The sequence below is a fragment of the Mchenga conophoros genome, linkage group LG5, assembly GCF_057382185.1.
Source record: "Mchenga conophoros isolate Kocher_MC1m ecotype Shallow Benthic linkage group LG5, M_conophoros_male_GT1.1, whole genome shotgun sequence".
NCBI lineage: Eukaryota > Metazoa > Chordata > Actinopteri > Cichliformes > Cichlidae > Mchenga > Mchenga conophoros.
The window spans coordinates 32,534,052-32,561,011 of NC_140530.1; the positions used below are offsets into that span (position 1 = coordinate 32,534,052).

A 26,960-nucleotide genomic window follows, 5' to 3' on the forward strand; every position below is an offset into this window, starting at 1 on the left:
ATACAAAAAAGCCTAAACAGCTTTTGGCAGTCACTGGGTCTGGGCAGTAGAGGAGCATTGAGCTCAGACTTGCACACTGCTGGAAGGATCTATTACACTGAAAAAATTAGGAGAAGGCACAGTGTGACCAGACTGCTGTCTGAAAGGGAAGAGTGCTAAGAGGACTGAGAGCAGGTAGGTGGCCCTCAAAATGAAGGCTGGATAAGTAAATGTAGAAATGAATTGCAAAAGCCTATCCTCTGTAAGTCTGCAGCTGGGAGCGCAATCTGCATGAATACAATGTCTACCATCACTGTTTATATCAGAAAGATGTCAGTACTTTGTAAACAGGTGCTTAACATTGCAATAGAAAAGCTAATGTGTAAATGCATGAGACATGAAGAGATGTTTCTATTTTCCTATCCAAAGACTGAGCTTGAAGCTTAAAAGTGCTTGTAAGTCACGAATGTGGTATCTGATTTCAGTTTCTAAAATTACAGTGCATGCAGGGTTTGCTATCATATTAATAGTTCAGACATACATTAAAACTTACAGGACATGATTTAATTACAAAGAGGACAGAATTGATGTTGCTGCATGAAATCACTTAAGCAAGGCATGTAGGCTTCTCAGTTTGAATTTCATAGCTTTAAATCTGGGAAGCTCATCATAGCAGTATGGTCAGAGCTGTGAGGTTGTTGGGTGATGACTAAGTTTAGAAGGAGGTATCAAATCAATATGTGACCTAAGATTCAAGAAGCTGCATAGAGGGAGTGGGTTGTATTTTGGCAGAGAACTGGATTTCTTTTTACATTAAATGAATTCACAGGGCTACAGTTCACAATGTACAAATCCTCCTAACACTGAGCACATACGGTGCATCTCTCTTGCATTTAAAGATTGAAAAAACAAAGCAAAATGCTGTATTCAGTGTAGTTAGTAGCTTAAATAGACAAAGACCAGCAGACTCATTACAACATACATATTACATGTAGGCTAAGTATTTCTTACATGTTTTGAATACCGAACATATAAACAAATCCACTGGGAGGCTCAAATAGTACCACTAACACTTGGACACTAAAAGACATGTCATCAGACTCAGTTTTGTGTTAGAAAGTGACTTCAGCTGTGCATCTTGTGCACTCAGCTGCAGTCAGTGATGTGTAGAAAAGTGCAGTGAGGGACATTTGAGAAGCTACCAGATGCCATTTCCAGAATATGTAGTCAGCGGTGCAGTCATCTGCAGTAGGTGTCACATGCGCTCCTACGTATTGGGTGCAGTCTAGTTGTCTGCTGTTTCTCAAATTTCTCAAGAGTCTTCTTTACAAATTTCTATATGTTTGAGACTCCATTTCATGTTGGTAACATAGAAAGAGATCATTTCAGTATTGTAAGCAAAAGAAATACATAGATGTCATTACATAATAAAAAAACAATCATCATAAATATATCAGTGCTATTTTTACCACTTTTAATTAAAATGAAGAACATAATAATGAATAAGTACAGTAGTGAAGTATACAGGAAAACATGAGGCAACAACAACCAATACTTTTCTGTAGCAGTGGCCCAGCATTTCAGATAGTCCATCTCCAATTTCAGCGGTGGCGGCTTGTTATCTTGCCTGCAGTGACAGCCAGCCTGCCTACATACTGGTTATATGTAATGATTTTTTGAAGCATGTTTTTTTTTCTTTTGTTTATTTTTTTTAAGTAACAACATTTAATGAAATGCAGCCTGCAGCACAAATCCGTGAATCTCTGGGACAGTGACTAAGACAGATTTATTCTGGAATGCATTGATAATAAAAAAAATGTCTAGAATATCCCCTCCCCCACAAGTCAAAATAAAAAAAAAAACAGATGCAAGCCGCAGCAAAACAGTAAATGATAAGAGCTAGCACAGCAACAACTATTAAGTGGAAGAGAAGATGAGAGCGTTGCCTTTTGCAAGATGTCTCCTTTTTCGTGCTGTTTTCCCTTTACCATATGTGTTGTTCATTCTCAAGACAGACCAAGTGCCAAGATCACTGCTGGAGCCCAGAACCTTTTTAACATATGCTAGAGCATGTGCACAACTATAAATAAAACAGTTATTTGTGGAAATGTTAATGTGGAGATTATTTGACATCCAAATCAGTCAGTCTCTCAAAAGATCATCTCAATAGATCACCCATATCCACCACACACCAGCTTTCAATTCACCCAGCCTAACAACCTTCAAATGATTAGAGGAGTTCATATAGGTTCAAGCACACATGCTTTCTGAATGCCTGAATTTCTGTAAGACCAACATTGAACAAGCAGGATAACAAAGCAAGCATAAATTTAAGAATTACATGAGCAACATTTCAAAGTCATGAGCATTTTGGTTATGTCTGTTTCTTCATTAGTAGAGTGTGACACAGGAACTAAACCATGTTTTAAACACTAAAAACTGTTCAAACACATCCTGAACCAGGGGTAACATATACACACACACACACACACACACACACACACACACACACACACACACACACATATATGTATATATATATATACATATATATGTGAACAAGACTTACCTCTTCACATCAACGTTATCTTCTAAAAATCCATGTTGAGCTACAAAGTAATGACAATAATATTATTTACCCATAAGTAACCACACCCACTGTGAATCTCTGTCCAATGAGGAAGTTAAGACGTCTTAACATGACTCTTTGGTTCAAATTTTACAAGAACAAAAAATAGTAATGGCATAAATCCATATGCATGACCTTTTAGAACTGTGACGAATGCTAATTTGTAAAGTGTTGTGTTGCACCTGATGTTCTAAAAAAAAAACAACCCCAAAACAACAAAGAAACTTTTAACTTTTGAGCATCTGAAACAATGTTTCAGTCAAGATGGAAAAACAATTTTCCTTTATAGCTTCATCTCTTCAGCTTTCAAACACTTACGGAGCTAAAAAAAAAGGTGATGTATTGACCACGGTGGTGTGACTCTGAGCCAGTGAAACCCTTGTTGCTCAAGAAATCTCACTAAATGTAGTACTATGGAAAACTTTGATGTATATTTTCACACACACACACCAAATTAATTATCCTCAAATCATTTTGCGGCATTACACAGTCATAAGCATATATCCTAAGCAATTAAATATAAAGAATTTCCTTTGAATTTCATTTGATCCTTGTCACCGACTTCGTCCAGAATTGTACAGAAGATCCCAGAACTCTTCTAAGAACAGTAAAATGTTTAAAAATGTTTGCAGTATAATGTCTGTAAAATTATAAATTTTACACTGGCATGTAAGTTATTGTCATTAACTGGGTGATCATATAATTATTGCTGTACAGTGTGCAGCATTATCAATCTAATTCCAAATCTTCTCCATGTTTATATGAGGTTTCATTGAGCACCTCGGTTAATTAACAAATGTATGCAAAGGAATCCTGAGACACAGAATAATCCCATGTTAAGTCTGACATTCACTGTAAATGACGTTGGCTGAACGGGTGCTGATGATCACTTTGTGCCACTGGAAAAGTAATTAGAGCAGTCTGCTTCAAAAGCACTACATTACTCTATTAAAACTTTTAAATGGCGTCTGCTTAAATTTTCAAAAAGAAAACAATCCCAAAATTAAAAGACTAACACCTCAAACTCTGACACAAATGTCTTATATCAGGGATTTGATTTGAGCCACACTTGTACAGTAGATTTTAGATTTCCTATTCTGTCTTTTAGTGCAGAGCCTTCTGAATCAGCAGAGCTCAAGAGAAAACCAAGATGTCGAAGAAGTCAAAGGTGACCGATCAGACTGCCACTGGGCAGGCGGGTAAGTAAAGAAGCCAGTCAACGGTTAGTATTGCAACCTTGTCACCCTGTACGTTCTATTATTGCAGTGACACACAAGAACAGGATCCTCCTCACAGACAGCAAACAACTAAACTTTATTAAAACTAAAGAGCTGTGTGACACTGCATTCAAGAATAATTAAGACAAGAAAGCAACAGGTAAAAATGACATGCCAAATGGTACTTAAAGAATAAAATTACAATAAAATGTGTAATATGAAGGCCATCACCAACAACTTAAAAAGAAGATAAACAATACAGCTGCCTATTTTCTTCAGTGGAAGCAGTCGATACAAGATCCCTGCAAGATATCGAGATTTTGTGTGGCAATGAGAAAACAGATGCTATTTTTCTTCTTTTTTTCTGTCTAAGAAGAGAAGTCATTTTTCAGTCACTAGCTTCTCCACTCGAATGAAGATGTCGATCAAAGAAATGATCAGCGGCATCACTGACAACACAAGAGAAGATGCAAACAAGCTCTCATCATGTTTAAAAAAGATTTCTTCATGACCAAAGACAAAGAATACTCAGGATTCATCTGAGAAGCAATGCTGGCAATGCAACTGTTGGGGACATGGAAGATCAAAGCAAGATCATCGAAGATTAATTCAACACACACTTGAAGCTGCCACAAATAAAGAGGGAGCTGAAAATGAAATTGTGTCTCTGTTTGATAGAAGACAAAATGAAGGCTTATTTGAAATCATCTTTCCACAAATTGCTTTTCTATTTATACATAATTTCTCTCAAGCACTGCACAGGAAACATCCTGAGATGTCTACCATGAGAAAATGCGTAAGAAAGTGTGAAGCTATGTCTAATCATCAGTTGTACAGTACAGCATTTACATGCTTGCTGTAACAACACATTGCTAACCTCTGTCTTATTTTTTGTCTGTGACTAATGATTTGATGTGCAATGTGTCTCTAAATATTTGGGTCTGCTCAAGTCTGTCTGTTTGTGCTTTTGATTCCTGGGAATATACTGTATATTGTGGTGTTTTATGTCTATTATATGTTATAATCCTGTCGAAGTTCCAACCCAACATGGTGCTTTTGTCAGGATTAATATTTACCTGTCCTGTTCCCTCTCCCACTTTCACATTACGTGTTAAGTTGGCGGTTCTGAAAAAAAGGTTCTGAGGGAGTTCACCCAGACGACAAAGGTATGCGAGCGAAAGACAAAAAACAAAACAGAAAAAATCGAATTACCTGAACGATTCATCTTTGTAAATGCATGATTCCATGATGGGTGAGTTGCATGTATGATATGATCTTCATCATTCATTGAAAGGTGTCATCCAGAATGGATGATATGACTTTCAGTGTCACAACAGATGCATTTCATTGTGACATTTTCAAACCCCTCATATGAATAGTGTCTGCAGGCTGTTGCTAGAGGGCACTGCGGTTGATTGCCATCTGTTGACTGTAGCTTGTAATTTCAAGAAAAAAAAATGCCACTTTTAAAGATGTATTCAAATGCAAAGTAACCTTGTACAATATGCTGGCACAGTTCAGTCTAAATAAGTGAACTTGCTCTACAGGAATGGCATAATGTCTCCTAAAATCTATCTAATGCAACTTGGCACCTGTCACATTAGATAGATTTTTGCACTTTCTAAGGACCCTTAAAAAGTGCAAATTTCATCAAGCTTTAATATAATTACATTGTAATTACTTTTAAACTGCAAATGGCGTGCATTTGGTATAAGTAGAAAGATTACCAGTAAATTATATCTGAGTACTTTCCTCTAATTTGGACCATTCTGTACCCTCTTAAATATTTTGACCTTTGTATTCCTGCTCAACTGTGAAATGTCAAGGTAACCAGCTAAAATGACAGTTCTCAGTATCATTTAATGTCTTATACACGACAGACAAAAGCACTGGGTAACAACCTTTAATCTATCTTTGAATTTAAGAGTTTTAATCCCATTGCTAGAGGAATATAAAATCACGCACCTGCAGTCCACCTTTACAATGAGTGGAAGAGAAAGACCTACTGTAATACTGTATGGCACAACACTGTAACAAAAGAGTTCATGAAATTTCTTCAGCTCTGCTATAGACCATGTAAAGATGCAGATTTACAAACCTCCTCTGGTGTTAACTTCAGCACAAAAACTGTGCAACAGGAGACTGACGGCATGGTTTCCTATAGCCAAGTAGCTCCAATAGGTGTAAATATGTAAGTGGCCTGGGACTTTTGGGCCTTTAATGTATTATTTCATTACTCAGTCTAAGGTATAAAATAAATAAATAAAAATAAAACTCATATTCTACCGCAAATCTCACAATTTATACACTGTGACTAGTGCAATGGCGTTTAGTGGCCTGTTCTACTCAGCAGACCTGACCAACTCTGACCCTGACTCTTAAGAAACTTTGCAGTACCAAAACAGCTAACAAGTTTTACATCGATAAGCACAATGAGTCACTTATTCTGCTGCAGTATTTAGTGATGTCGTGGTGATGTCATGTAATATAGTTTAAATGCAACCCTAGTAACAACACCAATTTTACACTAAATTAAATCCAAATTTCAAAGTGTACTCAGTTGTACTACAATCATCCTCACTCAATCTTCCTATAACCTCTAGTATGACATCTTAATTAATCCAATAATAGCACAACAAATCCTTTCTCATAGTTGCGTTTAAAGTTGCACATATTTATTTGTACTTATTTTGCATGTGAAACCAGACATTAATGACTCAATCTTCAGATCACAGGTGTGAGAATCGGCCTGTCAAATCGGCCCGCTGGACAGCTTTAGAAAATATGAAGCAGGCCAACATTTGTGGGCCTTTAACTGTATTTTTTATAGGTTTTACAGCTTTTCCTGATGATAAAGACCTCCCCCACAGCCAGTCATGCTACACCAAAGTAGTTAAGTAATAAATAAACAATTACATTTCAAAATAGTTTTCAGTAAAAAGAAACACTGAGATGTGCTATTGAAATTGCACTTCTTGATCTTATTTTAAGATATCTAAGAGATTAAATGTGTAGTTAAACATATTTAAACATCTCTACACTGCAAATTAAACAAAAATAAACCAAAATGTTTTTTCATCAGAGCTTTTTCACAAGATAAAACGTATGCAAAGCCATTTTCCTGTGAGACACAGGGGGATTTAACAATAAATTAACAAATAATTTGGAGGATTAGAGAGCATTTTCCAGGGTTTTTTTTAGTTGAGGTTTTAAAAAAATAAACATAAACAAAAAACGCACTATAGAGTTTAACTACAGTAGGACAGTATCAAATAAAAACAGTTCAGCACTACTTATCTACAAATGAAAAAGAAAATACATTATTCAGTCCTGTCAGTCTAATCTGACGAAAAGGTTGAAACTGTACTGTTGAGAACACAAACATCTGACAAAAATAAGAACAAACTGGAGAGTGAGCAGGTTTTGACAGTCTACCTGAATAGACTCATTATTCATTCATATCATTCATTCTTTTGTACAGTTGTTTGCTGAGGAAAGCCAAGTGTATGAAACATCATTCAAATAACAAGAGCCTTATGAGACACAAAGACACAAAAAGGGAAAAATATTCATTTAAAAAAAGAGAAAAAAAGAAACAAGGTAAAAGGAGAACGACATTAACGAGATAAATGCATTATCCTCCTGCATTCATTTGCAGGGTGTAAGGGTGCACGGTATAACTACTTAAGTTTTAAAAGTAGATTTTGTTTTAAAAAAAAAATGAAGTGGAATCTCTTTTATGAGTTTGTTTTCCAGCTTTTAAGCAAACACTGAGGGACAAAGACTCTAACAACAGATGGTACAGTTATTATCATTATTACTAATTCATTCCAAAAAGAGGTTCATTGTAAGTGATGAAGATGCAAAAAACACACAAAAGGAAAATTTATTCTGTCGCATCTGTGTTTGGTAGACAATTCAAACAAAACAGGGACATTTCCACTGCGACGGTAGTGCAAATTTTCAATGAAGGCAATCATTTAAGTAAAAAAAAAACAAGATATCAGGGATGTGATGTTGAGAAAAGTAGATGTAAGACAACTCAGATATAATATACAGTGGAACCCTGACTTACGAATACCCCATTTAACGAAAAATTCAAGTTACGAAGGAACTTAACGGCAATATTTCTGCCCGTGTTACGGCAAAATGCCCGCGTAACAAAATCCGCTGGCTCTGATTGGCTGAGCCCACAATGCCTACAATGCCCACAATGCCTTCCCAATCATGTGACAACCCCCTTGGCTTTCGTACTTGCGCTTCCGTCGTTGCAGTTAGCAATTAGCCTATAGCCTATCTTTCACTCAAAAGGTGCGATGGGGGCTTCGACTTACGAAAATTTTCGACTTACGAAAGACCCTGTTTTTAATCAAGAACATACGTCTTGTTCAATCTACTTCAGAATGACAGAACTGAATTAAACCTTTTCGTACCACATTTATGCTAATTATTTTTAAATGTTATCTGCAAATTGACCTATGATATCAATGCTTGGCTTTCATGTCATTCTAATCACTGTCTTATTTTGAAAAGCTGATCAACATTTTCATGCACACATGTTGTTTTTATTGTTGCATCATCCTAAAAATTCCACAGTGTGAACATCCAGCTTGCTAACAGCAGCAACACCAGTGTAACGTTATCATCACCGTGCAGCATACAAACCATATATACTATTCAGTAACCCCTGCTGCAAGCAATTTAACTTATTTAATTTAACTAACTAATTTAACAGTGTGCTTCAGACTGCAAAATGCTGGGTGGGGCATTCTGCTCTCACAATCTTTAATAAAAATATAAATATTTTGTAGCTAATATTCTGCCTATTGCAGGTCTTTCACGCAAGGTGAAAATAATTAAAGACCAGGGATCCCTGGGCCAGCTTTATCCTTGTGAACAGCAATCAGTGATGAAGTCTTCGATATTGCTGAGGGTTAGTTCATATGAATACTCTAATAGTACAGCCAGGTCTGATTCTGTTGACACATATTTTAAAATACAGAATGCATGAGCTAACCTCAACCTTTTTGTTCAGTTTTATCTTTTCTCATACTCACAAATTTAAAATAAACTGTGCTGAGAATAATACAACTAAAGCTGTAAGTGTTTTAGTAAATTATAAATGTGTTTTTTTAAGATTATGTATGCATTAAATTGAAATAGACTGAGAAGAAAAAACTCTTAATCACAATCACAAGCATAACCTATTCCACATGACCAAAGTGCTGATTTTATGCTAAAAGACTGACTTTATTGTTATAATAGCACCAACTATGATCTTACTGGGCTTGAGACTCACACAAATATTTGTCTGAGACTCAAGCCCATAAATATGGCACATGCTAATATCACTAAACACTACACACTTACTACTACAACTACTTCAAATGCCCATAGGTTTGTTAAATTGTTATAGGTAACTCTGTCTTCTTTCACAAAGTTACTTAAAAAACCTAATTAAATATCTCAGTTATACATTCACTGTAATTAACGGTTTATGATTGTTCACCTTTCTCTATGTAAGTGGCTTTTATCCTACTTAAACAGCACTAGGAATTGGATAAACTGCGGGAGCAAGTTCAACAAACCTTCAGCAATATGAAACTATCCTAGCTGATAGCTGACATATTTCATTCCCAAATAAGCTGACTGTTAAAGTATTATTCCTTCCCTTAGAATAAGCACCTGCAGTTTGTAAAGAAAAAGGGGTAGATAATCTTATAAAATGCAGCTTTTCTTAGCCATTTTGTCATGCAGCAGTTGAAATTTGAGCGTGTATTGTGGCATTTTAACATCAGAATATGCATTCTCTTCACACATACTTGATTCATACGTCAGAATGTGACTGTGTTTGCAATTGACCCTGACCTCTTTTTTTTTCTGGTCTGGGTTTTTAATTTCTTTAAATGTGCTGGTTATTTTTTTGATCAAAATATGACTGTTTTTTAGACTTATAGAGTTGCTTTGTTAACATTTTAAGTGATCTATTATCCTCAGTCTGGATCACACAAATTTGTATATATCTGGTCTGCTTTGAAATATTAGGGTTGCCTAATTGCCTAATATGCCTTGATTTGGTTAGGCATCAGGAAGAAGTCAAAAGTGCCTGGTGTCATGATAACACAGTTTATGGAGGAACTTCCAGAGGGAATGACAACTCCAGATTTCACCCGCAAACCGATTGCTCTAACTATTCAAGAGGGTAAGTCTCATGTCATGTCTCAAATGCTTCACAATACAATACAAAAAAATGTGCTGCACACTGACCTACACCTTAAACCTACACAAGTATTACTGACAAATACTGGGAAGTCCTAATTGTTCTGGTGATGTAATTAAACTGAAGTCACTAACAAAAGTATCTATTAAACAGATGACAAAGATAAATTCCAGTGAAACTTTTTAGATGCATGTGATCATGTTTGTGATCAGGTTTTTGAGAAGCTCTTAATCCAGTTTTGAAGAAAAGGGGTATTGCGTGTTCTTATCTGGGTTACTGAATGCTATTGACCACTGCGGTTTTATGTACTGGGAGGGTTTTGTTTTTTTTAGTTGAATAAAAACACATGACATACTACACTATGTCACTGTCAGTAACTACAAGACCAAATCATCATCCCTACACCACCATGCTTGCCAGTTTGTATGAGGCGTTTATGCTGAAATGCCTTGTTTGGATTTTGCCAGACATGGTGTTGTGCATTATGGCCAAACATCTCCTGTAATATTGGGTTGAAATAAATATCATAAAAATGAAGAAAACTAGGAAAAGCCTCAAACCTATCATTTCTGCACACTCAGTGGCAGTGGCAACAGAAATCATTTTAGAATTTCTTAATTTAATGTATTAACATGATCTGGAACATTTGTAACTGGAACATTTCCATTTACTAAGTTATTTTTTCAATACTAAACAATCCTCAACTTTTTCTATTACAGGTAAATTTGCGTTCTTTAAAGCCATAATAGTAGGAACCCCAACCCCTACTGTGACATGGAGTAGAGCAAATGGAGAAATACTTTTTCATCCTTCTGTGTGCCTACAAAAATATGATGAGGCAACCAACGAACACACCATTGAGGTAAGCTCCACAATAGCACTTTCAAGGTACAAGTGATTGTGAGCTGAAATAAATAACAACACTTAATATGCAGTCAAACATAATAAAAATGACATCAGCTCTGTGCTTCATTAGTTCCCTAAAGTTTCTCCAAAAGATGCTGACACCTACAAGTGTTTCGCAACAAATGAATATGGAAGGGCTGTTTGCACTGTTGTTTTAAATGTTATTGAAGGTAAGACTTTTATTCTCTGAAATACTGTCTCTTTCAGATGTGTTAAAGCTGAATTACATATCTTCATGAGCAACTGGTATCTTTATGATGAATTAAAAACAAAACTAATAAATAAATAACTATGTTTACTGTTCACAGTTGGATTTTCCAAGACCAAAGAACTCCAAAAGGCACAAGTCGAAGGTAAGAGCTCATAAACACTTGGTGTTGTATGACCTTGAAATGTTTTCTTAGAAGCATTTAGTGTTTCCTTCACTAAATGGTTCTTCCTGTTAAAAGGGAGTTTTTTTTCTTCCCACTGTCGCCAAAGTGCTTGCTCAATAGAGCAGCGGTAGGCAACTCCAGGCCTCGAGTGCTGGTGTCCTGGAGGTTTTAGATGTGTCCATGATCCATCACAGCTGATTTAAAGGGCTAAATGACTCCTCAGCATTTCTTGAAGTTCTCCAGAGGTCTGGTAATGAACTAATCATTTGATTCAGGTGTGTTAACCCAGGGTGGGATCTAAAACCTGCAGGACACCAGCACTCGAGGCCTGGAGTTGCCTACCCCTGCAATAGAGGGTCATATGATTGTTGGGTTTTTCTCTGTATGTATTATTGTAGGGCAGGGGTCCTGCAGGTTTTAGATCTCACCCTGGGTCAACACACCTGAATCAAATGATTAGTTTATTACCAGGCCTCTCGAGAACTTCAAGACAGAGGAGGTAATTTAGCAATTTGAATCAGCTGTGTTGGATCAAGGACACATCTAAAACCTGCAGGACACCGGCACTCGAGGTCTGGAGTTGCCCACCCCTGTTTTAGGGTGTACCTTACTATATAAAGGGCCTTGAGGCAACTGTTGTTGTGATTTGGCACTGTATAAATAAAACTGAATTGAATTGTTTGTTATCAGACCAGGACAAGTTATGCATTACTGCGCTTCTGAAACATTTTCTAGAAAATAAGCAAACTGCATTACAACCAAACTATAAATGTAATTCAGAAAACATCTATTAGATTTTACAGAAGACATTTGGGGAACTTGGCAAGATAAGTTAAATGGATATTGATGGGCTTTCTTTAAATCTACCAATATTTAGATAGAGTGGTTCACTTTTTCTCCTACACAATTTGCCCATTAATTTTAATTGCAAGCTGACATTTTACTTAGTGATTTGAATTATTTGGAAAAATCTGTCTGTCACATCAGCACAGTTTCACTATGCACTGCCACTTAAGACATCAGTGACTCTTTTTCTGAAAATATTAACCTCAGCCCCCAGACGCTTGCCATTATGAAGCTATGCTGTGGTTTAGTTTCTAGAGCCTCCTTTGGTCAGAGCCTCCCACATTTATGATATTTCTATATTGACTGACAAATTTGTGTTTTAAGTTTGTTTTTTTATGGTTCCGCAGATACAGTTGACTTCAGAAAGACACTAAAAAAACGGTGAGCTTTTTTATAGCTTGTGAACTATTCTTACTTTTTGTATTCTTTACAGCTGTGAATTCTAACTTAATGCTGCTTGTCAATACAGTAATCCAGATGGAACACGTGAGCAGAAGCCAATGGTGACAGAGGAGAAGGTCTGGGAAATTCTGCTCAGTGCAGACAAGAAAGACTATGAGCGTATCTGTGCTGAGTATGGTATCACAAACTTCCGTGGCATGCTAAAGAAACTTAATGAAATGAAAAAAGAACGAGAAGCGGAGGTCGCAGAGGTACAGAACTCTGGCATTCTTTTATTTAATCAAAAGCCTCTCCAACAAAACTGCTTTTATTCAGAGAGGCCTATAATGTTTTCTTTAAATTTGCTGTATTGTATACTGTCGCTTGACCATTTTTTATAATTTTTGATATATCTCTGCCATAGTTTGTCACACATATCAGCAGTTTAAAGCCTATTGAGGTCACAGATGATGATTATGCAACAATTGAGTTGGATATGGACCTCAAGGATCCTAGCAGTAAACTGTACCTGTACAAGGTAAGAAATTAACTGCTCATTACGTTTTGTCTTGCTTCTTTCTTTTTAAACGTATTATCAAAATGTTAATACATCTTTAAATTCTGCAGGATGGTGTCATGGTTCCACTTTCCAAAGATGAGGCTGATGAGCAGAAACATAGTTTGAAACAAGTTGGCAAAAAATACATATTCAAAATCAAAAAACTAGGAGTAGAAGATGCTGGACTCTACTCAGTGGATGTTGAGGGTGTCAATGTGTTCTCCACTGATTTTAAAGGTCTGTCTTTAATCCAGGTATTAAGATTAGATAAGGTTTAGGTCTATTCAGCTTCTTTTATTGTTACTTATACAATTGTTAACCATAAATCGTGTTTTTCCATTTGATTGAAATGTACTCATAGCTTAAATTAATGTAACTCATTAAGTTCGGGCAGCTCTGATGAAAGAGTTCTTGAACAGGGTAAGCAGTTTAGATAATGGATTGCGTTTTTCTCTGATTCTTTTGTGTCTTTTTAAAACCTTTCAGTACCTCCAGTCGAATTTGCTGTCAAAATACAAGAAGTCAAGGCAGAAGAACGAGGGGACGCCCTCTTTCAATGTGTCCTAACTGCACCCATGAACGAGATCAAATGGTATGGCAAAAGTGCTCTGCTGTCAAATAGTGAAAAACATGAAATTACTATATCTGAGGATAAGCTCATCCACAAATTGATTGTGCGGGACTGCATGCCTTTGGATGCCGGTATCTATGCTGCTGTGGCAGGAATAAAATCTTGCAACGCTTGGCTTATAGTTGAAGGTGAGAATTATGTACACACACACACACACACACACACACACACACACACACACACACACACACACACATGTATATATATATAGATATATATAATTTAAAAAAAATCACAAAATTCACATTAAAAAATTGAATATTCCAAAATTTTTCCAAAACCAGCTGCAAGTTACAAATATATCTGATATATTTTTCATAGCTGACAAAGATCCTGCAAGTAAGGGCAAAAAGGTGGCTCGGAAAACCACCATGGCTGGAGGTAGCAACGAAGAGGAGCTGTTGAAAATAGCAAAGGAGCAGCAAGAAAAATATCAGAAAGAATTGCAAGAAAAACTGGAACTTGCAAAGAAAGCCCAAGCCGAGAAAGAAGCCGCTGGAGCAGCAGCCCAAGAGGATGAAGAAGCAGCTAAAAAGGCAGCTGCTGAAGCCAAAGCTAAAGCTAAGGCTGCGGCAAGAGCTAAAAGGGCAGCAGCTGGTAAAGACGGAGCTGGTGCTGGAAGTGGCGCGGCCTCTGCTGATGGAACTGTTGGTGCCGAGGGTGCTGCTGGTGTTGGTGGTGCCGGGGGTGCAGCTGGTGCTGGCGGGACAGGTGGTCCTGGTGGTGCTGCTGCAGTTGCAGGTGCTGGTGGTACCAGTGGTATTGGTGCAGGAAGTGCAGGGGGTGCAGGCAATGGAGTTGATGGTGGTGCCAGTGCTGGTGGACAAGAAGGTGGACATGGAGCTGCAGCCATTGGAAAAGGTGGAGCTCAAGGCGCAGCTGGAGTAGGAGTCGGTGGCGGTGAAGGAGAAGATGAATATGATTCATTTGAAGGAGGAGAGGAAGGAGAAGGAGGAGAGGGAGGAGAAGGGGGTGTAGGAGGAGAGGGGGGAGGTAAAGGAGGAAAACGCAGAAAACGTGTGAGAGCTGGTCCTCTGGTTCCAGATACAGTAATAGGTAAGTTGTTAATACTGTACTGCACTACACACAGAATTATATAATAAAAAAAAGAGTTGACCATTTTTATTCTCTTTCAATTTATTTAATTTGTATTGTATTACACAACTTTTCATTTACGGTGTTAATATTACTAGCAGTCTATTCTGTATAAAAGTGCTATAAAATAATTAGAAATATAAATGATGAGGAAACCACAAATCAATGAGGAGACTTGTGGTTTCCTGTGAAAAAGAAAAACACTGAAAAAAGGTAAATGTGGCATTTGAAGAACCTTTTATTGGTAAGCAATGTAACGGTTGCATGCTGTAGTTTATTGACAAATAAGTCATTGGGAATGAAAATCGCTATCATTATACCTGTAGGGAATTCTAAATACTTCAGTTTAGATTCAGGTGCGTAAGCAGTAGCTGATATCTTACAAAGTTTTTCAGTACTCTGCTATGTCAACTGCAAAATTAAGCCCCACGAAGTGGATTAAAAATAATAATAATAATAACAAATTCCAGAACTCAGTAAGTAAGAGAACACTGGGATGTTAAACAAGCTAAAGGGTTAAGTTTACTGCTTCTTGACAATCCAACATTCAAATATAATGTCATTTAATGAGTCATCTGTAGTGCAACCATGTATTTACAGATCACATGGTTTTCAGTCCAGAAACAATGAAAACCTCTAGTTAATAAATTAGAAAAAAACTGTTGTATATTATGCCTGCTTTTCTTTGTTTTTGTGTCTCGTCTTGAAAACTAGCATATATGTTTTTTACATTTTAAACTCTCTTTTAAAGCTTTCACATATATGGAAAGTGATCTGTATTTGTGTTTTATGTGTATTGTGCTTTCATGTTTGTTTTTATGCTGTATAAATGTCATGTTTGAATCATTTGAGGTCTTCTATTTAGTAGGCAAATAGGAAAGATTATTAAAACCCAAACAACTTCACATATCTAATCATGAACTGTCCACTTTTTGAAGCACTAGAAAATTTAAAAAGGATCACCACTTTTATCACATGTATTACTGCTTTTGGTTATTTCATCTATTTATTTTTCACATATACCAAGAAATACTATTCAACTTAGAGATCACCTTTTCCACCACTCTGTTGTACCGATTGCTGTTTGTTTTTATTATCTATGTAAATATTTGTTTTTATTACTGACTTTATCAATGTTATTTGTAAGGCTTAACCAACAGCAAATGAGAAATACTGGATTGATGGTATTTATGGTGATGTTCCTTAAACTTGAAAAGCAAAAAACTGAGAAGCAAGAGATACCAATGGTGATAATGGCACTGGACCATCAGCAGGCAGTGATGAATCTCCTGAAAATGGTGAGGGTGCAGATGATGATGAGCCAGCAGCAGCTGGCAAACGTTCAGGCAGTGCACAGCAAGGCTGACTGTTTGACGAGACACTTTGTGGTAAGATTACAGGTGCTATATTAACTGCTGCATGGGAAGCAATCTCACTTCTGGACGACTCTGTGAAGTCATATGATGAGCTGATGACATTTCCAGTGGCTTGGGACTTAATAGAAGTGTGTGATCATTAAGAAGAAGAGCAGATTTAATGTCTAATTGGATAAATTACCTCCTACAATGATTACAGGTCAGGACAAGTGGATTTAACTTTGAACATGCATTTATTTAGGAAACATCAATTAAATTTGATACACTAATGCTTTTTTAGCTTAATTGTCCCAGAATTGTTAAAACTACTTCACATATTTTTTAGGTAACAGAACACCATTACTTATATAATTTTAATTTTTTTTTTTGACTTACAGGTGGATTAGCTGCCAACAATTTGTTTATTTGCGTCTACATGTGTCTTTTTATGTATTTGAAGGTTGGGTGTGGTGTGTGTATGTGATTTTTATGCATCTGTGCTTTCTGTGCTTTCTGTGTTAACAATCTTGCTTTTCATTTTAAAAGTTAATTCAGGATGAATCAGTGCTTTGGAGTAATTTATTTTTTAACTGGTCACTTAAATACTTTGTGTAGTTGCACTCTTACGTAACTGGAAGATGGAAGACAACTTGGACTGACCTTGGAGGATGACTATGTCCTAAACCAGATTCATGGGTGTGTTTTTTTTTTCCATATTTCACTTGATGCTGAATTTATGCCAGCAAAAACGACACGACATACTCCTTCACTGACCAAGAAGGTCAATCCCAAGTGGGACATCTTAATAGTAAATCTTTCTTTTTTCCAAGACTAATTAAGTGAACAGATACAAATGGACGACTCTGTGAAGACATTCCTGAGCTGTGCCAAGAGTTGGCTTGAGCTGACGAAGACCAATGCCATATGAGACAAGCTACAAATTTTAAAAAAAATAAAAAGATCTTCATCAAGTAATTTTTTTCCCCAAAAACCCACTCTTATTGCATCATTTACCAACTTGGATTAAACAGCTACTACAAATCTGAAATTTCTGTCATAAAAACTTATTTTTTATAAGTAAAAAATAAAATAGGTAAGTATGTCCACAATTGCATTCCTGCATGCATGAATGGAAATCTTCAAATCACTAAAATTCTAAATGTACAATTACAAAAATGAAATAAAAGAAACTGTATTTGCAATTACTAACTTAATGTTTGATAAATCTTCAGACCCAGGAGTTCACTTTCATGCTGGGCTTTCTGACTGCAAAGCCATTATTGGAGAAGCGGCAGAGCTGGAGTGTAAAGTGAGCAGTGAAGACTGTGTGGGAGTCTGGTACAAAGATGGGGAAGAGGTAAGCTCATGGTCTTAAATCTGTTCATGTTGCATTTAGACTTTATCTGCATGGGTTTCCTCTGCGTACTCTGGCTTCACCCCACTATCTAAAGACATTGTATTTTGGCCATGGATGACAGGCAGATATTATTATAGAACAAAGCGCTATATCAGGGGTCTCAAACTCGAGTCCCACAACACTGTATATTGACATGAAGAAATATAATGCAATTTGACCCTTGAAGTTACTTTTTTGTTAGGATTTGTTTGTTGCTGAGTGCAATGTTAAAATAGTCTCTCCAAAAAGTTGATTCTGTTCATCTGGACGTAGCATTTTGTGGGAGAAACGTTTCGTCACTCATCCAAGTGACTTCTTCAGTCTCAGCTGAATGCAGGTTTCCCGAATCTTATAAACATTTGCATAATGCCTGAAACCAGCCCACTGAAGGAACAATGGGCTGGGATGTCAATTCCTTAATCTTAATTATGCAAATTCTCATGACCATTGATCAACAACCACTGACCAAAACCCACTGATCAATAACCACTGATCAATGGCCATGAGTACCATTCACAGAGAGTTGGGGAATGGCTGCAATCACAGCATTGTAAGATGGCGAAAGATGTACCCTTAGGCCCCCTCCTCAATTTAGAGATGGTCTTTCCCTTTTCACATAAATGGCCTCCTTGACTCCACGCTCAAACCAGCGTTCCTCCCTGTCCAAGATGTGTACATCCTCATCCTTGAAAGAGTGGAGCAGTTGAGACGCATTTTTTCTAAACACCGGGTCTCTGTGGCTTTTAAGCCCCAAAACACGCTGCGCCAAAAACTGGTCCACCCCAAGGATCAGGTCCCCCGACACAAACAGAGTAACATAGTGTATGCTGTTAAGTGCCAGGAGGATTGCCAGGATTTATACATTGGGGAAACCGAACAACCTCTGGTGAAGCGGATGGCACAACACAGAAGAGCTACATTGTCAGGCCAGGACTCTGCAGTCTATTCACACCTACAGGCCAGTGGACACTCTTTCAAGGATGAGGATGTACACATCCTAGACAGGGAGGAACGCTGGTTTGAGCGTGAAGTCAAGGAGGCCATTTATGTGAAAAGGAAAAGACCATCTCTGAATCGAGGAGGGGGCCTAAGGGTACATCTTTCGCCATCTTAAAATGCTGTGATTGCAGCCATTCCCCAACTCTCTGTGAATGGTACTCGTGGCCATTGATCAGTGGTTATTGATCAGTGGTTATTGATCAGTGGGTTTTGGTCAGTGGTTGTTGATCAATGGTTATGAGAATTTGCATAATTAAGATTAAGGAATTGACCTCCCAGCCCATTGTTCCTTCAGTAGGCTGGTTTCAGTCATTATGCAAATGTTTATAAGATTGGGGAAACCTGCAGTCAGCTGAGACTGAAGAAGTCACTTGGATGAGTGACGAAACGTTTCTCCCACAAAGCGCTACGTCCAGATGAACAGAATCAACTTTTTGGAGATTTACTTTCCTGGATGATTGAGAATGCATCGAAATGTTAAAATAGGTTATTTAAAAAGCACAACATGGTTTAATATGAGCAGACAGTACAAACATGTTGAGGGATTGCCTGTGTTCAGTGAAAGTTATTTTTAAAAGAAAACAATTTTCACTTGCAATCAAAAACTAATTTGTACACTTATGTCTGCATTTTTATTTTGTTATTATTCCAGATTAAGTCATCTGAGGGGTTAACTATTTCAAAGGATGGAACATTTCACAGACTGAAAATTCATAAAGTCACAGAAGAATTTGCAGGGAAATATAAATTTGAAGCAGACGGGCGTAAGACAGAGGCTGAGATTGCTGTTGAAGGTAAAAACATTAGTATTGCAATAGCTATTTTCTTGCTCACAAGGTCTGCATCATTCATTAAGCAGAGTGTTTAGTTCATGATGAAAAATAATTTTTAAGAGCAGTGCAAAATAAGTTTATTTATTGTACATACAGTAACTACAAAGCATAACAGTGCTTGAAATATGTTTTTGTTTTTTTATGACTCATTCTAGATCCACCACGATTTAATGCTGAAGATCTGGAAGCATTCAAAACTCCTGTCACTGTGAAAAAAGGACACAAAGCTACGTTCAACTTGGCTTTTATTGGACGGGAACCTATAAAAATTCAGTGGTACCGTGAGGGTGAAGAGCTTTCGGAGGAGGCAAACATCAAGATAGAGCATTCAGAGGGGTCTAGCCGTCTACTGCTATTGAAGCTTCAGCGTAAAGATAGTGGTGAAATCAAGATTAAACTCAAAAATGAGTTTGGCACTATGGAGGCTCTCAGCCAACTTGTTGTACTGGGTGTGTGTGTATAGCACTTTTGCATAAGACACTGGATTTAATACACTTAAAAATCTTGGTTCTGCACAGATGAATATTCTGTATTGTACTTTCTCTTCAAACAGATAAACCTACTCCTCCAATGGGACCTCTAGAGATTGTTGAAGCCTCCTCCTCTGCAGTTGAATTCAAGTGGAGACCCCCAAAAGACAGTGGTGGCTGCAAGATATTAAACTATATCCTTGAACGACAACAAGTTGGCCGTAACACCTGGAAGAAGTTGGGGCCAATTGGTCCTGAGGCCAAGTACAGGGACACGGATGTAGACCATGGCCGAAGGTATTGCTATCGCCTCAGAGTGGAGACTGAAATGGGCATCAGTGAACTGATGGAAACAGAGGACATTCAAGCTGGTACAAAAGGTGAACTAAGATAACAATTATTTAAATGCCATCTTCTCAAAATACCACTGTATTAACGATCTGGTCATCAACATTCAAAAGGCAAATCTTACAGGTAAAAAAAGAAAACCTTTTATTGAAAAACTCAGGTACTTGTTTTTTGTGTTTTTCCTCCAGTGCTTCACCATAAAATTGACTTTCCTCAATTTTCACAAATTGAAAATGGGAATGGTCTGCAGACAGCTGCGAGATAGGACACTCACTGTTTATTTTATTTTAAATAAACTATGCAAACTTACTTCTATGACAATAAATTGAACAACCTTATTTTCATTTTCCCATATACATTTTTTTTCTATTCAAATCTTTGTTGAATTAGGGAAAAAAACTGACAACTAAAAGTCAGGCAGAAGCTTTCATTAACAATGTAATAAATCTAGCTGTGTACATTTCAAGAGAATGAATGGAAACATTTTGCTGTGCTAATTTCTCATGTGGCAAGACTTCTAATTTAAGGTAGCTAAATAACTGAAGAGAATGCAAAGAATATCTTTTAATTCCAACTGACCACTATGGTTTCTAATGAAATAAAGTTATTGTTCAGCTTTTGTGTCATTCTCAGAGTTCCTCAAAAGTAGACAACCTTTTTTTTAATGAATCTTTAGACAAAAAAATATAAATGAAAAACATACTAGTCCCACTCTTTTCTGTATACAGCATACCCTGGACCTCCATCAGCACCCAAGGTTGTCAGTGCCTTCAAAGACTGTATCACTCTCTCCTGGTCTCCCCCTGCTGATACTGGAGGAACCAGTATTCTGGGATACAACCTTGAAAAACGCAAGAAGGGCAGCAACTTATGGGGCCCTGTCAATCCACCCAATGAGATGATTAGAGGTTTCTTATTCACAGCCAGTTTCTGTTTGTTTATGTTAGAATAACTTGACAGCACAACAGTGATGTCCTAATGATTTATTGCTGCAATTCAAATTTTTCCCTTACAGGGAAGCAATTTGCTGTGAAAGATGTAATTGAGGGCATGGAGTATGAATTCCGTGTGTCTGCGATCAATAACTCTGGAGCCGGTGAATTCAGCTCCCCTTCAGAATTCGTGTTTGCCAGAGACCCTAAAAGTAGGTGGAAACTGATACGGTTGGCATTTTTAGACTATATTTAGCTTTGTGTAAAAATAATGTTTGTCTTTGAATCATATTTTACAGAACCTCCTGGTAAAGTCAGTGACTTCAAAGTGACAGATTCCACTTACACAACCATCTCCTTGTCTTGGACAAAACCCAAGGACATTGAGGGGGTTGAAGATGAAGCAAAGGGATATTTTGTGGAGATCAGGCTTGCAGAAAACACAGAGTGGGATCGCTGTAATTTGAATGCAATAACCATGACGTCTTATACAGTAAAAGGCATGAAGTCAATGGCTATGTACTGGGTAAGAGTCATTGCTATCAATGAAGGAGGCCATGGAGAGCCACAGGAACTGGATAACTACCATATCTCTATGCCTCCTCCTGGTGAGAAAATTTCCAAATGTTATATTTAATGTCATGATTACAAAGCAACATAATAATGATAAATTCAGTAATTATTCTTTGTTTTGTTTCCACTAAGCAATGCTTGACTCAAGTTAAGTATATAGTTTCAATTACTTGAAATTACCAGAATTTTGCATACTTCAGAAATCTAATAACCAGCATAAAAGGTACAACCACAATATTTGGCAATACATACCAGATTAAAATCTGAGGTAGTTTCCTTGAGCATCAATGCACCCAGTGTCTCCACTGCTCATGGTACATTTGAATTGCTCCATGTATAAATATCATCTTCTGTGCCAAATTATTACCACCAAAGCCTACTTGCGAGATTTGTCTTCCTGTAACTTTTACCCAATATTAAATTTTGTTCTGACAAACTTTCATCCTGCTGTTTACATAGTGAGGCCCCGATTCACTGATGCCAAAATTAAGAGTTTTATGGTGGTGAGAGCAGGAAATTCAGCACGATTCAACATTAACTTTGAGGTAATAACTTGATTACTATATTTGTGACAACAGACATATAGGGATCTTATTTTATCTTCTTACAAACTAAGAAAATTACATCTTTGTATTCTTTCTAGGCCTCTCCTTGGCCAGATGTAATCTGGCTAAAAGATGGCGTGCCAGTGTCTAAAAAAGTGACCATCAGTAATGCAGAGGGTACATCCCAGATTCTCATTCCTTCTGCTGAGCGCTCAGATACTGGAGTCTATACAATCATTGTCAAGAACATTGTTGGGCAAGAAACAATCAGCATTGAAATTAGAGTCACAGGTGTGTTTGGTATAATCTTGTATTAATTGTAAAACTTCCATTTCATATGCTGTGGACAAAAGAAAAAACTAAACTTTCTTTATAACTCCAGATGAGCCCAAGCCTCCAGGTCCTGTGGAGTTAGATGAAAATGTGCATGGTACTGTGACTATTTCATGGACAGCATCTCCAGATGAGAAACGTGATGACAGGCTGCACTACATGGTGACCAAGCGTGATTCAAGCAAAAGAACATGGAACACCATTGCAGATCGAATCTTCAACAACAGATTCACAGCATGTAACATAATGCCAGGACGAGAATACCAGTTCAGAGTCTATGCAAAGAATGACATGGGCTCCTCCAAACCCTCTGAATCCCCCAAGTGGCTGATTCCTGCCAAAAAAGGTATGCACATGGTTATGCCTGTCCTTTTGGAAGACATGTTAGTTTGAAGAAGAACTGCAATTTTTAAGAGTACAGCTTTAAGAAAATCTAGTATTAAATATTAACAACTAAATGACTCTTTAGCTACAAAATAAAGTTTAACTGTCTGTGACCATATCTATTTTACTTAATTTGCACTGACACTGATGTCATAGGGCCGTGTGTGTGTCTCATATATATATATATATATATATATATATATATATTTATATATAAATATATAAAAATAATGTGGACAATGGGTATGCATTGCTGTATTTATCTGTATTTGTTTTTATGACTTATCCACTGATATTTAAAACTTTAGAGTTTTAACCTTGTTTCCCTTTTGCTTTGCTGTATGATTATGACAAACTCTAGTACACGAACAGGACTAGTATCTCCTTTCATTTTCTAATAATTCTGTTGTAGAGCAGGGTGATATGGCCAAAAATATTTATCACGATAACGGTATAACTGACAATATAATTGATGCGAGACAAAATACAACTCCACAACATTACTAGCGCAAAAAGACAACCTTCCATTTATTTTCACTTAAACAAAAAGCTGGTTTTTATGTACATTAAAGCTTTATAAAAATGTAACAGTGCAAATGCAAATTCCTTGCTGAAAGTTTAACCAAAAGGCATTTCCAGTAGAAATGGGCTGACATATCCTGAGCATAACCATGTATAATATCCGCTGAAGTTAAAAAGAGGTGCTTTGCAACATTAAACTGCAGTGTGCAGTACGTATTTTCCGGACCATAAGGTGGACCGGATTATAAGGTGCATTAAGCAAAACAAAGCAGTCAGATAAATCAAACTTTATTAAACTCATTCTTCTTGCTTCCTCCACTGCTGTACCATTGATTCATTAATGTTGAATTCTCTGGCAGCTGCTCTATTCCCATGTTGTTGCAGTATATTAATGACTAACCTTGTATTGTGGATGGATTATCTCAGTTGTTCTCCTGACTGAAGTTTGGTCCGTTTACAGCATCCTGCCATGCGATTGCATTTGTCTCTAACCATGAAGAACCTTCACGTTAACTTTTATAAATGGAAAAGTGTTAGTGTTCGTCCTCCAGCTTCACTGTTTATGTTATGCTAACATAGCTGTGTCGCTAGCGATCACGTAGCACATCATTATATACCAGTTAGCCCAACTTCAGTAACCCTACAAACGTCACTGCTGTTTAGTTTCCTGTCGTCATTTATTTTGGAAGTGATAGTAGAGCTGTACGTTTGAATTTTTTCAGAAATCTCTCAGTCAGAACATGCAATATCATGCTTAGGTAACTAGCGAAACTAGCGAGCTAACTTCTGCTAGCTTCCTGCTAAAATCTAACTCCGTTAAATGTAATAAATTTTGTTTTCATGGATGCCTGGAAGTTAAACTTCATAGTTACACCTGGTAAAGCAGCAATGCTGATCGTTTTATTAAAGATGAAAGAATTTAGACAGTTTTTAAACTCTCAGTGATGCTGCAGTGTTCGTTTGACCTGAAGCATACGGAGTTTAGGACCCAGATTACTCACAGATTTAAGAGCATCTTAGTCCGACAGTAACAACGGCCACTTGCATGTTCTGCAAAAAAATGTGCTTTGTCGTGTATCTGACGGACAAACACCAAATCAGTTCCACATCACTGAAATTGCACCATTTTTACAAACCAAATCTGGTTCATCTGTTTCACTCAACAATCGGCCATGTGCGTATGAAAACAAAGGCATTGCGCATGCGCGTTGTACTCATATTCTATCGCGATATTTCATTTTCCTATCGTTGCCTAACATTATACCGGTATTACCGTGAATGGTATAATATGGCCCAGCCCTATTCTGTTGTAGCGCCATCATCAAGACAGTATTGACACATTTTCTAATGTTAGATGAATACAATTAGAATGCACTGCATGTTTCCTTTCTTCCAGAAAAGTTCACTGTGAAAATGCCAGAATCAAAGACGTGCAATCTGCTGTGTCCTCCCAAGTTCATTGTCCCACTGAAAACCCACACAGCTCCTGAAGGGTATGAATGCTATATGACTTGTGCTATAAAAGGGGATCCAACACCTCATGTCACATGGCTCCGCGACAGTGTCAGTCTGAATACAAACACTAACTACCTAATCTCCAACACCTGTGGAGTATGCTCTCTGCTCATATTGAGGGTTGGCTCGAAAGACACCGGGGAGTACAAGGTTGTTGCAGAAAACTCTTTGGGAAGGGCAGAGTCTGCAACTAAACTCACAGTCAGAGGTAAGCCTTTCAAAGAGACATTTTATGCCTTTCCTCATTTGCTGTCATAATGAGTGTAATATACTGATATAGATATAGATATATCTATATCAGTATATCAGATGTATATACTAGTATGATGTAAATCATCTCTTCATGTTTTAAATAATAAAGGAAAAATAATTCCTGTGGGCAAAATGCTCACTTCAGGCTCCTCTCACCAGTTTCAAACAGTTTCTTTCCAGAATGTGTTTATTTTTGCTTTACCTTTTCTTCACAGAATAATTGGACACACCGAAGATGGCAGACTTCCTTTATAATGCCAGCATAAATCAAGCTCATGATAATGCCACATTGTTTGCAGTTAAGTGAGAACTGTCATGAATGAAACCTTTGTTGTTTTTTAAATTATGCTAGTGATGCCTTCCTTATTTGATTCACAAATTCAAAACAAACATCATCTAAAGTTAAAGTAACAATAAAGCCTTAGGCCTGCAAAAATTGCTTAAATAAAAGTTACCAACATGTGTCTATTTTGATTTCAAGGGTATAGCAGTAATGAAATAAAATACTGAAATATAACTGTGAAAACTATATACAGTTTTTATCTCTGCACAGCACTGATTGTTATTAGATTAGTTGCTATTAGTCTGAAGGTGATGAAACAACTTACTTGTGTCTTAACAGATTTTTAGATGCAAGGATCTTTGGCTTGTATAGTAGGTGTTTGTAGAAGACCCCAGAATAAAACTAATATGAGAAAATATATGAACTGACAGGATATTTACATTACAATGACACTGCTGTCATAAAATGACATCAATATGAAAATTGTGTGAGTTTGATGTAAATAAACATTTCAAACAGCATCGTGACGTGAATTTTTAATGTGACCTGCAAGTCACTTTGACCTGAAAATAATAATAAAAATGTACCGGACAGATTTTTGTTACTATAGACTATTGTGGCCCTGGGTCAAGCCTCAGCATAGCAGACAAGTATTGAAATTCATATGTGTTGTTCACATTCATGAAACTTTCTGAATAATAACTTATGTCCAGTGTTTCTTATATTACATTTTTAAGCATATTTTGAAAGGCTCAGCCATCATTCCAAGTTTAGAGTCAATAAGAACTAGAGGCTTAGGTAAACCCTGAGCCATACATAAATTCTGAATGCAGGGTGACACAGCTCAGTTTCAAATACTGAAATTAATATAAATGCTAAATCTGCTCATATTCATGCTCAGCCTAAACCTGCAATAAAATAACTGTCGCTCATTGGTACCCTAATTTTAGAATGAGGTTTATCTTGCTTTGTTTTGATGAACAAATAAAAATGTATTCCTTTTCTTATATGTTCAGATACATATCAGATAGCATACATGTAAGATCAGACAATGCCAAGGCGGCTCCACCAGTGGCACTACAACCCTCTGTATCAGATCCTATAAGACAGCACAGAAGCACCCTGCTGCCATTCTAAAGTTGACTTTCCAGTTTTGAGGATTATAGTAGTGCCTTAATGCTGCAATTTATCTGCTGTCACCTTTTCAAGAACTTATAGGAATCCAATACCAGGGCTTAAGTCAGTAACCTCCAAGAACTATGGTAACAAACAAAAGTAAAAAACAGTGGTTAAAGGTTGTTCTGAGGGTCTTTGAAAGGCTTTACTGCATCTCAAAAAGAAAGCCCAGACTCAAGAATCATCTGAAACCTAGCTGACAACAGA

At 37.0% G+C, this 26,960-nt stretch overlaps 1 protein-coding gene and 1 long non-coding RNA gene across 2 annotated transcripts; both read left to right on the forward strand.

The window, feature by feature from the left end:
- igfn1.1 (immunoglobulin like and fibronectin type III domain containing 1, tandem duplicate 1) lies at window positions 1-25,995 on the forward strand. The gene is made up of 24 exons (XM_085274952.1): window positions 1-174; window positions 3,717-3,807; window positions 9,908-10,027; window positions 10,765-10,907; window positions 11,022-11,121; window positions 11,260-11,304; window positions 12,519-12,552; window positions 12,641-12,824; window positions 12,977-13,090; window positions 13,180-13,348; window positions 13,598-13,870; window positions 14,064-14,798; window positions 17,425-17,549; window positions 19,240-19,381; window positions 19,576-19,869; window positions 19,974-20,270; window positions 20,967-21,146; window positions 21,254-21,382; window positions 21,470-21,778; window positions 22,203-22,288; window positions 22,387-22,579; window positions 22,671-22,967; window positions 24,924-25,250; window positions 25,510-25,995. The coding sequence occupies exons 2-24, from the start codon at window positions 3,759-3,761 to the stop codon at window positions 25,512-25,514; spliced, it is 4,350 nt and encodes a 1,449-aa protein (XP_085131078.1). The 5' UTR covers window positions 1-174; window positions 3,717-3,758; the 3' UTR covers window positions 25,515-25,995.
- Window positions 14,807-17,183, forward strand: LOC146574900 (uncharacterized). Its single transcript, XR_014892511.1, has 2 exons — window positions 14,807-16,888; window positions 17,023-17,183. It is a non-coding gene; the product is annotated as an uncharacterized LOC146574900 (long non-coding RNA).
- Window positions 25,996-26,960: the final 965 nt, after the last annotated feature.

Coding starts and splice junctions, on each gene's coding strand:
- igfn1.1 (XM_085274952.1), top strand. CDS start 3,759: ATGTCGAAGAAGTCAAAGGTGACCGATCAGACTGCCACTGGGCAGGCG. Junction 10,908..11,021: donor CCAACGAACACACCATTGAG/GTAAGCTCCACA, acceptor GTGCTTCATTAG/TTCCCTAAAGTTTCTCCAAA. Junction 19,870..19,973: donor CAGCCAACTTGTTGTACTGG/GTGTGTGTGTAT, acceptor CTCTTCAAACAG/ATAAACCTACTCCTCCAATG.